The sequence below is a fragment of the Bactrocera latifrons genome, unplaced genomic scaffold, assembly GCF_001853355.1.
Source record: "Bactrocera latifrons isolate USDA-ARS-PBARC rearing strain unplaced genomic scaffold, ASM185335v1 scaffold_7, whole genome shotgun sequence".
In the NCBI taxonomy this organism is placed as follows: Eukaryota; Metazoa; Arthropoda; class Insecta; order Diptera; family Tephritidae; genus Bactrocera; species Bactrocera latifrons.
In genome coordinates this window covers 1,383,288-1,398,849 of record NW_017537378.1, presented here as the reverse complement: position 1 = coordinate 1,398,849, position 15,562 = coordinate 1,383,288, and the positions used below count along the sequence as shown (strand labels likewise).

The following is a 15,562-nucleotide window of genomic DNA, read 5'->3' as shown; positions in this document are numbered from 1 at the left end:
TTGGTTTCAGTTTGTATGGAAAAATGAGCAAAAACACTGATTTTTGGTCATTTTCAAAGGCCTCCCTACAGGTCCATAGGGGATCTAGGGGGTCGAGGGAGGGTTTATTAAARAGTTCGATCCTTCCTCTTTCCAATAAGGGGTGGGGATAGCGCGACCCTGTTTTTCTCCATAAACGATACTTAACCGGCGCGATACTAAACATTCCCCTAAGAAAATCTTAAGTATAACATACATAATAAGAAATTTAACTTCTACCGATATACATATGTATATTCAGAAAAATTTAAACATTACGATGTTGATCGATGAATATCAAAAGTTTTACACAATAACTATGTAAGTTCTTACATGCAATTAGTTTGTTGTAAAATGTTTTATGAGTACGGTTTTCATATATTTTTCAGATTCCATAAATTTGTATTGAGAGCATGGTACAAGGTACAAGGTCCTTTACGATAATTGAGAGTACTTTTTATTATTTGCATAAGAGCACATATATACAAACGTATAAGTTTCAGACTGAAAATTACACTAAACTGTTCATAAGCTTCTAATTATGTTTATTGAAAATAATTAACGAAATACATTGTATACTGTTAAAGGGAGCTTTTTAGATTTTGTAATCAATCTTATCACGTCAGGTGTCAATTATAGAGTTTAGCGACGACGATTTCCTCCACCACCCGCTAATATTGTTGCAATTCGAACAAATATATTTATCGTATCCATGTAAATCGACAGACATCTATAAACAATATTGCTTTAAAATAAAACCCTTTCATTTTATATTTCAGGTAGTAAATACTCACGCATTTATAGGATCATATGGCTTTACAAAAATTTGTGGGTGGTTCTCCGCATATCGTACTATACGTTGTGTGTCATAAAGTAAAAACCCTCCGAAAAGGATTAATCCACCATAAAGGGACATCGATGCCAAACCTAAACCAAATACATTTATTTTCTTTTTTTCGAAAATTTTTGAAAATTTTTACATACCAGCTCCTAAAGCTGTTGTCGGCGGTAGCCACATTGATGCCAGGGATGATGCGAACACCAATCCAAGGCCTACTGCCAAAGGACCGCCCATATATAAAAATTTGTCACTCGGTGCACAAACTGCTACTGTCGAAAGTCCTCCTACAATGCCTGCGGTGTATAAAGCTGCCCTAGTAAGGATCGGTCCACCAAGGAAACACATTGGTGCAACAACAGCACCTAAAACAGCACAGTGCAAAGCCCAGGCTATTTGTTTCGGGCCAACACCGGGTTGGTATTCGATAGATTGGGTTAGAGCACCGGTACCGATCATAAGAGCAAATGTGCCTAACATGGACTAATATATATCGTTTAAAATTTTCCATTATTTATAAATACAAATTGCTAATATTATAAAACTAACCATCCATCCACTCCTTGTTACTAGTGAAAGCAGTCGAGGTGAACGAAATACTGCCATGGCTGCACCTGCAGTAATAGCGCAGGATGCACCAAAGTATCCGTAGGTTGCGTGAATTCGATCTCGAACGAACTCCGGCCATAACCTTGAAAAAAAAATACATATAAAATATAGCTATATAATTATTCCTATTTTATATCTTACATTGAGTTAGTGTATATACTTGGATCTTTATTTAATCCAAGACCATAGAAACATAACGCTCCAAGTCCAATTGCTGATGCACCGGCAGCTGCTCCCTTTCCAATAGAGTATGCTAAAAATATATAAAATACAGTTTACCAATTGTTAAGAGTGTTAGTGTTTAACATTGTTCTACCATTTTCTGAAGGAGGACCCATCAGTTTTTCCTTTAATGTTGGTGCCCGTCCGGTTTCGCTTCGAGTATATGGACCGCGAGTTGGACCTCGAGCATAACTCCTCGATATATTTAAGTTATAAGATTTTAAGGAATTTGGAAGACGCGATTCTAACGGACCACATCTTATTACATTGGACAGTGCCACTGTTTTTAATCCAGCCCGAACGGGCATAGTAGATAATGCAAAACGTAACAACATTTTTATATGATGAAATTTATTTGCTGATGAGGAAACTGAATTCGCAATTCCCTTACAATAATCAGTTCGCACTAAAATACAAGAAAAATTTTTAAAATTGTACTATTTGAAGGATGTGAATAAATTACGTTTTATCTGACAAAGCTGTTTAACAAATATTTTTTAGAATTTTCTCGATAGTATCTGATTTTATTTGGTGAAATTTCGTAAATTTTGACAATTCGAATTATTTATTATAGATGACACAATCGATAAATATATCGTTCCCAATGGTTTTAAAATTTGACAATAAAATGTCAATTTTAGTCAATGTACATAGGAATAAATAATAATGATATTTGAAATATTATATATTATTATTTTTGTTTATAATATTTGAATTTCATAGAAAAATTCATCAAATAAAGTTATTGAATATCTAGGCATACTGGAATACATTAATCGTATTTAATTATTGAACAACTATCGTGAATGTGATATCGAAAAAGAACAATATTGATCAGAGAAAAAACAATTTTTTGGAGTTAAAGTATTTTAATTTTTTTTTAATATAAAAGATGCAAACATATGAGAAAGTAACATTAAATTTCTTAAAATGTGGAGAAATTAAAACATTATGGGGTTGAAGGAAAAGGAAATGTTTACTTAAATTGTGATTTCTGTGATTATATTGTTTTGCAATTAGATATTTTTGTAATTCATGTAAACACTAAACATAAAAGTAAATCTCATAATATATCTGGTATCCAATAAGCAACTAAGATCAGATTTTTAAACAGGAAATTGAAGATCCTTTGCAAGCACACATTCATGTTGATGACGAAATATCAACTTTTATAACGGATGATTGAGTACAAGCATTTCTATAGAAGGTGACCATAGTTCAGAAAATTATGGTACTGAGAGCATTGTGGAATTTGTAAGTAAAGTAAATTGCACAATGTAATAAATTATACAAAATATGAAAAAGAATAAATGAACTTTTAGAAGAATTACATCTGGGTTTGAACAAAAATCGAAAAAAAAACGCGAGGAAGATTTAAAAGATATTACAACCAATGTTAATCGCGCCTGTCAATCAAACTTTGACTGGAAAATGATAAGTTTCCAAATACGAAATATGCGCTGTGAGATTCGAGCCAAAATTTAGCGGAATCTAGAAGAAAAATTCATAATCGTCCTTGGTACTTTGACAAGGTGCCATTCTGACATAACAGTATTCACCATAAGAATTGTAGAAATTGAGTAAGCAGTATTTGCAAAGAAGACTATTTTGGAATTTATAATCATGACTTGTAATTAAATTTTTTCTATTTTGCTTAGGTACCTAAAATTATTTCCAATGAAAAACCGGTTCTGCCTTTTTCCGATATCAGGGATGAATAGAACTTGGTCTTAATCCAAATATATAGTAGTTTTCCGAACCTTTGGAAAACCCAACATATTAACCATTGCTTTAGGAACCGACGACTAAAATCTATTATGAAAATGCAGGATATTTTGAAAGCAAAAATAGGTTTAGGTTTTTCGTTGGATGAATTGCAGAAAAGAATACATGGAATACGTTACGACTGCATACAGAAACGTCGTAAATTGCAATGCGACTTAACAACTGAGACTTTCAAACCAATTTGTAAACTATAATAAAATTAAATTCTTGGAAGATAATGTCGGACCATGTGAAGAAATTCTAAATGGCTACGACAGGTATTGAATACATCCGGCTGCATATACTGGTTCCCTGCCATTTATATGCCCCATGTGTAATCTCGGTTTTTTTTTGACAGTGGGTAATTTTACAGCGGCGACACACAGGTGAACACGAGTTCGAATGCAATGTGTGGAAAAAAAAGTATGTGACATCGACTTATTTAAATGTGCATATGCACGCTGGAGAGAAACTATATTGTTGTCATATCGTTGATGGAGTTTTTTCGATACCCAATGGGGATTAGAAACGTCCTAATTATAAATGCAACATGCATATGCCCAAAAACATTCTACGAAAAACGCAAATTAAATTTGGACATGAAGGCACATTTGAATATTCGAGAGAAGATTTGTAATGTTTGTGGAAAAACTTTCAGAGGAAAAGAAATATATTTGTAGAAAATGTGGGAAAAATTTTGACCAATATGCCGGTTGTTGTTGTTGTTGTTGTAGCGGCAGAATTCTGCCGAGTTGACAGTCCTTGGCCGGATAAAAATCCGGATCCGTTCCGGTTTTCGTAGACCCGACTGTCGTGGGAACGACCCAATATGCCGGTCTTAGTGGACTTTTGAAATCTCATGGCGCTTCATTGGTAAATACCCTTGGTAATATATAATAAATAAGTAAATAACAAAGATTATGGGTAATTAATTTAACAAAAGTTAGGTTTTGATAATTGTACGTATTTTTGAAATTCGATAATCATTCTCTATTTTAGATGCTCTAATGAGTCGTTAAAATAATCGATAAAATATTTTGTACTCAAATTGTCATATCTAGCATAGACGTTGTAAACATATGTAAATAACATATTTGTGTTAATATATGTATATAGATTCGATATTTGATTTGTGATATTATTTTTAATTTGTTTGGTTGATCACTGGAAGTATGGATATTTCTGTTCAGAAGTGTGGTGAGGTCACCACTTGCTTAAAAGAGCGAAAAAGAGAGTATTTCCTCAATTGCATATTTTGTGACGGAATGTTTGTAACTTTAGATAAATTCGGAAAACATTTGGAATACGTACATTTGCATTCGTCAGATGGATATGATCAGGAATTGTTAGAGGATTATAAAATAAAAGAAGAAATAATTTCTCCGATGGACGCTGATCCGGAAGAGGTTGTTAATGTTACACTTATACTTTATTTTCAAATGCTATACAAATTTCTTTATTACACAGAAAAATGTTATTATTAATATAGAAGTTCAGGGAATTTCACAAGGGAAAACTGAAGAAATAGAAAATATAATTGGAATTCAGGAAAATGTCACAGACTTATTTGAATTGAGGGAAAATCACGTTAGTATCTATATTGCGTGCAAAATAATTAAATTTTAGATTCACAAAATTAAAATATATTAACATAGGTAAACTGCAAATATGAAGTAAACTATAACGATATTTACGAACAAACTGACGATCAATTAAGCGACACTGAAAAACACTGGGTATGTTAAATATGAATAAAGCGCTACTATTTCAGAAAAATTAAAAAAAAGAAAATGTTTTTGTTTTAGCCGAGCGACCCGTTGAAAATGTTTGATAAGGAAACCATGAAGACGATATTTTCAAATTTTGAGAATCATTCTATATTGTGGGACAGAGAAGATCCAACATCAAAAAACATTCATTTACGTTCGATTGCATATAAAAGTTTAGCATCAGATGTAGGAAAGTTAAGTCAGTGGAAGAAAGTAAGAGATTTGATTCGAAAACTTAACTACCGGCTTAGACATGAGATCCAGAGAAAACGAAATTCCATGGCATTGGATGAGGACTATATTCCCCCGTGGTTAAACGACATTGACACTTTTCTCAGAATTAGGAAGGAGGTATTGCTGTCAACGAATAATATGCTAATTACTAAAATTTAAATAATTTTTGATTTCCTAGAACAAGAAACCTGTCGTACCTCCAAGTATACTCACAGAACCACAACGAAAAGCATTTATAAAATGCTATAAGGGATTTACATGTCTTTGGAATGAAATTGATATTGATTATCGATTACCAAATAAGCGAGAAGAAGCAATGATTGAAATAGAAAATTTGCTCCGAAATCACGACATTTTTCTGACACAATCGCAAATAGAGCAGGAAATTGCTCGAATGAGGAAAATTTGTTGGCAAGAGAAAAAAAGAAAGCTAAAATGTGAAGAATTAAATAATCCATACGTACCTCATTATGCCACCTATGAACACATCCGTTTCCTTGAAATAGATGTTGGTCCATTTAGGTGTGATATATGTAATGATATCCTTCCTGGACTCAATAAATACAAAATGCATATATCCAAACATGATGGAATAAAACCTTTCACCTGTCCTCTATGCGGTAATAGCTTTACTACTGTACATAGCTTAAATATTCATATGAATCGACACACGGGAGATTACAAATATATGTGTAAATATTGTGAGAAAAGTTTTCCTGCTTTATCAGAGTTAAATGTTCATGAACGTAGTCATACCGGAGAAAGGCCATACTTTTGTGATCAATGTGGAAAAACATTTCGTGTATGGGTATATTATGATTCACATTTAAGGCGCCATCAAAATCGACCGGGGTATAAATGCAACATTTGCTCGAAAGATTTCTTTGGCGCCCATCATTTAAATGAGCACATGAGTATTCATCGCAAAGAACGAGATCAAGTGTGTAATGTATGTGGGAAGGCTTTTAAAATGGCAAAATACCTTAGGCAACACAAACAAATTCATTCTGCTAATAAAAGATACATTTGCAAAATTTGTCATAAAGCCTTTGCCCAATATGCCGGCCTAAGCGGACATATGAAAACTCATGGTACCACTCTTGTAGGCCATAATAACAGAATTAACACTACTGGAGATGATAGCAAAGAAATGTTATAGTAAGTGGTATTAGATATCTAAATACAGTATGACATATTTGAAAAAAGTATAATAAACGTATTTAAAATCACATTGGTCTTTTAATTTATTAGAAAATATCGTGTCAATCCTCTGGTCATTGAGTTTTTCGCGTCACTAGGATTACTACTACTTTAAAACCGGTAGGCCTTTACCATTACACTCATTCATTCCGAACATACATTTACAACTACTCAGCAACCCCTTTTTGTGCTTTTGCTGCATTAGTTTTTTTCGGCGTTTTTTCTTGGTTTTCCACTTTGTTTAACGCTAACGTCTGTCAAACGTCATTCCGTCACCCGCACACAAACAATGGAAGACACCGAAGTTGAAGAAATTAAAAATCTTGTAAGTTTTCTTCAAAAAAATTGAATAAAACTGAAGTTTTTTAATGATTGTGAAACTAATTGCAATTGCAAGGACAAGATGAAAGGCCAACATGTTGGCTCATAATGTGTTACGGTCAATAGAGTCAAATACAAGCAGCTGAATATATAGATAATTTTCGCATCGCAAATCATGAATAAAATAATCAATATAATTAAAAAGAAAAAAAAAACAAAACTAAAAAACCAAAACGAGTAAAGCTACTATAAAATAATTTGAGTTCACATTCTGAAATAAATACATATATATTTATACATATATATAAGTTATTCACATTGTTTTAACGATTGCACTCAAGATGTGATATAAATTTACTTCTTTTCATCAGCGGTAATCGGTATATGCTATGGCAAAAATCAATATGTAAAAATTGGCGCCCGTTCCACAATTGCCGTTGTCTGCAAAATTAAATTAAATTGTCATTGCTTTTCTTTTTTTCAGCAAACCGAATTTGAGTGGGTTATGCGTGACGAAGTTCACGCCATACTTAAGAAACTACGAGAGATTCTAGTGGTAAGAAATTTTTATCTTTGATTCTTTAATAGTGGGCAAAACGCTTTAAAAACAAAGAACTTGTTTTTGAGGTTTAAGTTATAAAGGAAAGTTAAAAAAGAAAAACATTAGTGCATATGAAGTATGACATTATATACCTAAATATGATTAATACATTTATCTAACGTGACAGGAGTGCGCAAGACGATTTCCGGTACCATGTTTTCCAGACAACGAGGGTAAACGTACTGAAAAGTTTGTGTTAATGGCTGCACAGGATCAGTTAAAGTGTTCCGTCACACTCACTGGCGACAGCATAACTCAAGCTGTAATTTTGATAATATTTTGAAAATTAACTCGCCAGTACGAAATAATTTGTGTATTTTCAAGGATATTAGTTACAAATTGAAACGTGCATCCAGCCAAGTGCAACGTACGTCCATAACACCGGATGCGCCATGGAAACTTCAACAGGTGCAAGATGCTGCAAATCATCTACAACAAGCTATCAATCATATTGATAATGTTGACGGCAATTATGCATTCAAGTACGTTTAAACAATATTATATATGTACATATATCCATAAATAATTTATATTTTACGTATTATTTCCAAAATAGAATCAAGAATAAGAATATTTTTAATATTGCTCCTGGACAGTAATTTTCCTTTTTTTTTTTTTGTAGATCTCGCGAAGAAGTGCTTCAAATAATCGGCGAATTGATAGGAGCTCTGCAGCGTGGTCGAACTAGTCTAATAATACCAAAGAAAAAGGCAATAGATGAACTTATGAAGGGGCGAAATATGGTGATTGCTATTACTTTAATATTGACAAAAGTAACTATTAATAACATACGGTTTTTAAATTACAGAAATCGCTAACACCTAACCTACCAGAAGATCAAGCAATATCCTTCTTTTTACAATGCCACAAACTTATTGTAGCTGTTTATCAATTGTTAAACGTTCAGGGAACTATGAAAATGGAGGCCACTCAGGCTGAATGCTCAGTCGGTTGGCTTAACGAGGTGCTTGTGTTGTTCACTGTTGGCCTAACATTATGCCAACAGCTCAAGGATAAAATTAATGCATTTAAAATGGACGTATCAAGTTAGTAAATTACATGCCATCTTCAATATATTTTGTTGAACGTAAGTTAATATTCATATATATATATATATATATAGATCTATATATATATATATTATGCCAAAGCCAACATATACAGTGTGCGGGTTCAGACCATTCTAGTACTATAAAAAAAAAATATTAAGTACTAAAGACCTACTATATTTATAATACCCAACATGCAAGTAATATATCATTGGTTAGTTATCAATACGTACATACATATCGGCTATAGAAAAAGGCATGCTACAAAAATGTAACTTCCATTAGTTGTGACGATAAACCTAAGCACTGTCACAGTCACAGTTACTACAATGAAGAAGGTGTTACAAAAGCGGGTGGTAACCAAGCAAATTTATTGATCTCAAGCAGTTAAACATAACTTGAGCATTATGTTATAATTTTTCGAATTTCAACATTCGGTTTTAGTATTTTCATTTTGATTTAAATAATAACATAAGAATATGTTTAAAGAAATATATGTATACATATGTATATATATATTTTTTTTTTTGGTTTATGCTTACCAGCTTGAAAGTTTTATAAAAATCAGATGTTAGCAAATCTTTGGCAGTAAGTACATGTTAGGGCTTAGTTCGGCGTGTGTAGCCAAGTATGTATATTGCAATCAGTTGAGGTTTTAAAAGTTTTTCACCTTTATGACTTTTTGATTACAATCAGCTTTACGTACTGTGTGCCGTTTGTAGTAAAGTGAATAAACTTTCGTTTTGCATATTCCGTATGGTTTTTGTATAACTAAATTTGCTGCTGTTTTCAGTCTCATTAATGCCTACATTCTATCTTTTAGTATATTCTTTGATGCATTTTTATAATTTAGTATTTGTTTATATCTTTCGGGAGTAATTTAAATTTGTAAATTCATGAGATTATTATTCCAGTTAGTTTCCTAGGATTTTTTATTATATAAAATTTTATATTCCTTGCGCATTTTTTATTTGTTAAAAATATAAATTTTTAAGGCCTTCCTGTTTTATTTGATCAATATATTATTCTTTTTAACATATTGTTGGCAAAAGAAATGCATATATGTAGGGTTTTCTTACATGCTCATTAGTTCCTTATTAGCAATATACGTACATTTGTCTGTCGCACACAGTCAAGCAGCTCCACATCATTTTATTATTTTTTATGGCGAAAGCATTTTGGTGCAAAAACAACTAATAGTACATACATAAACTAAAAATGTATAGATGTGTGTTTCACAAACTTAATGCCACCTTCGAAAAAGCTGCAAAAATGTTTAAAAACAACTGTAACAACAGGGTGCTGCCGTTAGTAATATTAAGCTGCAAGAAGCAACATAGTATTTATAAAACAGCAATATGTAGTAGCAACGACAAAAGCAAATACAGTTATTCAACTGAAATTTATTGGTTCAAAAAAAATTTGTAATAATTAAACAAAAAATTGACAATAACTTCTATTCTGCAACTTGCAAAGATAAACCGTTAAATATACAATGGCATAGTAATATAAACGGTATACTTTGCGCATACTAAATGTGCTATATTGAAATAAAAACGTCATCAAAGTTCTATTCATAATTACATTTAAAAATGTTGACTACAATTATAAACAAAAGGCGAAATGGCGACTATTTCTCCAAATTTATTGCCATTTAGCGAATTTATTGCCTTTCAGTGATTATATCGTGAAAAATGTCGAACAATTTAATATTATGTATTTTATTAATGTTTGCTAACAGTATTTTGAATTTTTACATGTACTTACTACATAACCTAATTAGGTGTGACAGTTAACGAGTGTTACTATCCTTACCTTAAACTGCAATGAAAAGTACGCGTGTTTCACGATTTTTTTTTTATCGAATTTCAATATGTAGTTTTAAGATGAAATGAAAGCCCAAACAGAAATTTGGAATCAATTACTCTTGATTGCCTTGGATTAATTAGATTATTGATGAAACAAAATTAATTATCTTTGCGTGTTTATAAGAAATTGGAAAAATAGAAAAAAACCTTTATCTCGCTATTTACTTAATATATAAGGCGCTTTAAAACTCGAAAGAAACCGTTTAACTACCTATTCAACTAAATACCTGTATACTTAAATTTACTTAAGCGTATTTATTTACAACCATATGTGTTTTAAACTAAACTAGTAAAAAAAAGAAATTACGTTCTTTTGTTAGCATTTAAGTATTTATTTACATGCAGCATAAGAAAATGATTTATGTATATCTCATTGAGAGCCTGGAGCATGGTATGTCCCTTATGAAGCTCCCATTTTAAGAATAATAAATGTTTAAAAAAAGCTCATGATATACAACAAATACCATACATACAAACATGATAAGTGAATAGCGTTTTTTGTAAGCTACCATATTAAATTTATATATACATATGTATGTATTACAACTGAATTTAAAAACAAAAAGTTGTTAATTGAGTTTATAATTCAAATAAATGTAATCAACGTTACTAAAATAACGTATAAATTCAAAAGATATATTTACATTTCATTCATATTTATATACTTTCACCGCGACATTTTATTCATTAAGTTTTTTCTTCAAAATGCTCAACTGTGTTAAGCAATTATCACGATAGGTGCGTCGTTCAGCCAACTTGTCTAACGGTACCATAACTTCCAATTGTTTTGCGATCTCCACCGCTGTTGGTCCTTCCATTTTCGGTGTTGGTCCCATAGTTTGACTGACGGCATACATGGTGTTTGAATAGCGTTCGAAGTAATTGGTCATACCCTCGGCATTTAAATGTGCAGTTTCAAGTGGTCCCAAGAAAGCATAACGCATGCCCAAACCGTCGGACATTACACTATCCACATCCTTAACGTCGACAATACCGCTTTCGACCAAACGCCAAGTCTCATTCAATATGGCATACTGTATGCGATTGAGTACGAAACCTTCAATTTCACGACTCAAAACGACGGGCTTCTGCCCAATTTCCTCCATAATGGCGCGTGTCTTCTTCACCACCTCTGGTTTTGTCCACGGAGCGGGTACAACCTCTACCAGTGGAACATAGTATGGTGGATTGACAGGATGTGAAACGAGTACCTTTTTAAAAAAAAAATATTTTTAGTATATTTACATCTATATTAATTTTATAAAAAGGCAAGATATGATTGCGTGCTTGTTTGATTAATAAAAATTTTAATTTCTCTAAGTTAAACTCTTTTAGTTGTAAAATGTGTTTTCGAAATAAAAATTAAACCATCCAAATTAGTACTCGAGTTTTTGAGATATCGATTTGAAATTTTGCACAAGTCCTTTTATTCCCAAGAAGCTGCTCTTTGGTCGCAACCACCGATATCCTACCACTATAGCAACAGCTGCCATACAGACTGAGCATTCCAAATCAAGTTCTTGTATGGACAACCATTTTAACTATGAACGCTATTTATGAATCATCTGACGATGCGATCTTTCGATACCAATGTTTTTAATGCATTATAGCAAAAATTTACTCAATTTGCAATTAAATTTAATTTGAATTTCTTTTGACTATCAACTATTAATTATCTACATCTACATGAGTTAACGACTGAAATAGCGCGGTACTTTAAATGCACGCCTGGCGCCCGTGCCATTAAAATGATTTTCCTAAAAGAACAGCCACTTCGGATAGGGTCATTTGAAGAGCGCAACGCCATACCAGAGCATAAGTACAACGTAACTAAGGTGAATCCATATCAAAGCTGATATGATCGTAGTCTTAAGCATGGAAAACTCATATATTTTTCTTATCTATGTCATCTTGTTCAGTTGCCTTGCTTAAAATGTTATCCGAAAGTATAGTTATATATAGAAAGTATAATTTCAGAGATCAGCAGAAGCGCAAGTGATCAACGGCATGTTTACCTATTTATGTTTGAAAATGGTGCCACAATACAAATACAAATATGATTTTTTATATCTTATCAAAATTTGTACATATTTATTTTTATTTTTCTATAGCTTTTTTTGTGAATAAACAAAATGATAACCAACAATTTGTTATCTGACACTCAAGCAAGTGTTAGAAAGATGGCACTTATGTTTAATTAATGACGCGCTCAATTACGCAAACACATAATCTCACCAGCGCAGTCTATTGATGCTGTTTTGTGTGAAATTATGGATGATTGACGTCGTTTTGTGCGAACATTTGTGACTTTGTGGGTTTGCCTTTATAGCATTGTTGTATAAGTTTTTGGTTATTGTTTTTAATTTGTTTGGTAACTTAGAGGGTAGTTCAATCAGTGTTATCGCTGTTATTATTGATTGTAAAATTCAATTGGCTAATCGAAATTATGTACATGTGTATATATATGAGTAACGGATACACATATGTATGTATTTTTTATGTATACATACATATATACTTAATTAATTTATTTTTATCGCTCTATTGTTATTGCAGGTAATTTTTTTTAACCAATAATTCATTCAGTCAATTAGAGTATACTCTAATAACGTGAATATATCATCCTATCAATGAGCAAAGTGAATGAATTTACGTCAGTTCGTAAGTCAAATCAAGGTGAAAATGTGTACACATGCCCAAATATTTTACCTAACGCTGACTAGTTGCTTAGAATGCTCTACAAACTAGTTTTCATGCATTGTTGAGCAGCTAATTTTTTTTTTTTTACCATTACAATTTAAGATTATAAAATGTAAATAACGCATAAATTTACTCACATTCGACTGGTGTTTCAAGTCTTTCGAGAATAACGATGGCAGGAAAGTACTTGTGGAGCTGGAGAGTATGGTTTGGTCTTCAACAACTGCATCCAATTGCTTGTAAAGTGCTTGTTTCCAATCCAAGCGTTCTGGTATGCATTCTTGTATGAATATTGCACCTTTCACCAATACTTTAATGTCAGTTGTGCCCGACATGAGTGCGAACTGCTGGCTGGCATTCAGTTTACCACGCAGCAAGCCTTTAGCTTCCAACGCTTTGAGCTCCTTTTCCGTTTCCTTCAAAGCATTTTCAATTTGAGTTGGTACACTATCGTATAGTACCACTGAGTAGCCAACGGAGGCGAATAACATGGACCACGAACGTCCAATAAGGCCGCTAAATATTAATGCGTTTAATTTGTTATAATTTTTTCGAGAAATATGTTTTTAAATGTCCTCACCTGCCAATAATTCCTACTTTTCCTTTGCTTGCCATAATTCACAAAAATTTGAAAACTTTAACGCAGTTAACTTTTTCGATTATTATACGCTTTGCACTATATATTAGCTGCCGGTCGGTTAGACTTCTGTTATACGTCTGACTTCCTTTGTGGTGGCAGAGCGTGTATAAATACTGTGTTGCTCTTACCGCAGTGGTAGTCGGTGCGGTTTGCTCAGAGTTTTGACGTTTTGCCTATTACTCGCATCCCCCGAATCCCCTACACGAGTCTGTTAGCAATGTTGTCAAACATGCATATTGGCCTCTTAACAATGATAAGGCATATCAATATTATAAATAAATGGGAATAAACTTGCATGTCCAAATTAGAGATTAGAGTTAAGTAATATCTCACACAAGGAGAACGGTATGATTGTTTCCACTATTAGGCGTGTTATTTACGTGTCTATACTTCTTTATTTAAGTTCAGATGTATTTGTATGTGTTTTGCTGCTGTTTTATGTATTTTGTGTATAAAGATAAGTCATTTTTTATTTTATGTAAGTGATGCCGTTATATAAATTTCAGCCAACTATATTTCGTATATTATGAACCGACCTAATGCAACCGAATAAGCATACTAACGAAATCGAGTAGTCATATGTAACTGACCTACCTGACTTTACATACCTGGAGCTGTTCGTTAGGGACTTATCGCAAGTTTATTAGTTTTGATTAATACCGTTCTATGGAAGTGGGCTTGGTTATAAATCGAACATATAGTATTTTTAAATGTGAATCCAAAATTTAGGGCAATTAAATATGTATATAATCCAAACCTATAACTAGAAAAGTCATGATACGAAAAAAAATATTACACGTAGTAAGAATTTTAAATTGAAATACCGAAAACAGTCGTTTTGACTGGTCTGGTATATCTAGTGTAAAGTAGAAATTAGGCGATTTTCGTGAATTTTCTTAAGGGAAAGTACGCAATGGAATATTTCGAACTTCTTTGAACGTAATAAGGTATATTTTCGGCTAAATGTTAAGATTTTTTTTTACAAAAAGTGTTGAAAAATAACGGAGTTAAGGGTTGTCTTCGGAGGTGTCAAAAAAAAAAGTGCCCCAACTACTGACACGATTCCGGCCGAATGAGTAGCCCAAACAAAAAAAAATTGAAAACCTTATTAAACTTAAAGATATTTCCTATACAATGAACTACGATCTTTGAAAAATATCAAAAATTCACAAAATGGCGTCATTTTGAAAAAAAAAAATCGTTTTTTTACGAAAAACGTTGAGTTATGATGTCAGCAATTTTGAAAAATGTCGTTTCGAGAAAAACGCGTTTAAAGTTTCACTTATATACATACATATGTATGTATGTTAGGCTCTAAGAGCGGTCGCTCTTTAGAACGCTGCCAACCAAAAACTATTGAAGATACGACCTTCCCGATTTCACAAGATATTTATGGAAAATATTCGATATAACCTATCGAAAAGCAAAAAAAAAAGTTTTTTTTTGAAAGTATCACACTGGTATAGCCCCTTAAGAGGTTAGGGGTAGTCAGAATTCTTAAAATATTTTTTTTTTGCATTTTCGCTAAGTGTAATATCTTAAAAATATTCTCTGAAAATTTCACGTTGATCCGATAATTTGTTTTTGAGTTATCCGACAAATAACAAAGAGAGCTCGGGCACTTCAAAATGCTAGTGTGAAACTTTAAACGCGTTTTTCTCAAAACTATGTTTTTTGAACTGGTGATAACTGTAACTCGAAAACAGTTTGTAGATTATACAGCTATTGT

At 32.4% G+C, this 15,562-nt stretch overlaps 4 protein-coding genes and 1 long non-coding RNA gene across 7 annotated transcripts; 3 read left to right on the top strand and 2 right to left on the bottom strand.

The window, feature by feature from the left end:
• Positions 1 to 546: 546 nt before the first annotated feature.
• Positions 547 to 2,258, bottom strand: LOC108975837 (growth hormone-inducible transmembrane protein). The gene is made up of 7 exons (XM_018944588.1): positions 2,151 to 2,258; positions 1,782 to 2,093; positions 1,607 to 1,718; positions 1,406 to 1,547; positions 1,003 to 1,339; positions 813 to 945; positions 547 to 748 (listed from the first exon to the last, which is right to left on the bottom strand). The coding sequence occupies exons 2-7, from the start codon at positions 2,020 to 2,022 to the stop codon at positions 661 to 663; spliced, it is 1,053 nt and encodes a 350-aa protein (XP_018800133.1). The 5' UTR covers positions 2,023 to 2,093; positions 2,151 to 2,258; the 3' UTR covers positions 547 to 660.
• Positions 2,259 to 2,557: 299 nt separating this feature from the next.
• LOC108975841 lies at positions 2,558 to 3,579 on the top strand. Its single transcript, XR_001993899.1, has 4 exons — positions 2,558 to 2,743; positions 2,802 to 2,941; positions 3,010 to 3,267; positions 3,346 to 3,579. It is a non-coding gene; the product is annotated as an uncharacterized LOC108975841 (long non-coding RNA).
• Positions 3,580 to 4,533: 954 nt separating this feature from the next.
• On the top strand, positions 4,534 to 6,683 carry LOC108975836 (zinc finger protein 20-like). 2 transcript variants are annotated; one of them, XM_018944587.1, is made up of 6 exons: positions 4,535 to 4,648; positions 4,733 to 4,857; positions 4,919 to 5,038; positions 5,107 to 5,187; positions 5,257 to 5,571; positions 5,633 to 6,683. In XM_018944587.1, the coding sequence occupies exons 1-6, from the start codon at positions 4,624 to 4,626 to the stop codon at positions 6,611 to 6,613; spliced, it is 1,647 nt and encodes a 548-aa protein (XP_018800132.1). In that variant the 5' UTR covers positions 4,535 to 4,623; the 3' UTR covers positions 6,614 to 6,683. The 2 variants fall into 2 exon arrangements, with proteins under 2 accessions (XP_018800131.1, XP_018800132.1); XM_018944586.1 differs by having other exon boundaries at positions 4,534 to 4,857.
• Positions 6,684 to 6,880: 197 nt separating this feature from the next.
• LOC108975840 (protein rogdi-like) lies at positions 6,881 to 9,097 on the top strand. Of its 2 annotated transcripts, none has more exons than XM_018944590.1 (6): positions 6,881 to 6,979; positions 7,460 to 7,531; positions 7,704 to 7,838; positions 7,901 to 8,058; positions 8,199 to 8,319; positions 8,385 to 9,097. In XM_018944590.1, the coding sequence occupies exons 1-6, from the start codon at positions 6,944 to 6,946 to the stop codon at positions 8,625 to 8,627; spliced, it is 765 nt and encodes a 254-aa protein (XP_018800135.1). In that variant the 5' UTR covers positions 6,881 to 6,943; the 3' UTR covers positions 8,628 to 9,097. The 2 variants fall into 2 exon arrangements, with proteins under 2 accessions (XP_018800135.1, XP_018800136.1); XM_018944591.1 differs by lacking the exon at positions 6,881 to 6,979 and adding an exon at positions 6,990 to 7,355.
• A 1,704-nt stretch (positions 9,098 to 10,801) lies between these two features.
• Positions 10,802 to 14,809, bottom strand: LOC108975839 (lambda-crystallin homolog). The gene is made up of 3 exons (XM_018944589.1): positions 13,774 to 14,809; positions 13,331 to 13,709; positions 10,802 to 11,704 (listed from the first exon to the last, which is right to left on the bottom strand). The coding sequence occupies exons 1-3, from the start codon at positions 13,806 to 13,808 to the stop codon at positions 11,174 to 11,176; spliced, it is 945 nt and encodes a 314-aa protein (XP_018800134.1). The 5' UTR covers positions 13,809 to 14,809; the 3' UTR covers positions 10,802 to 11,173.
• Positions 14,810 to 15,562: the final 753 nt, after the last annotated feature.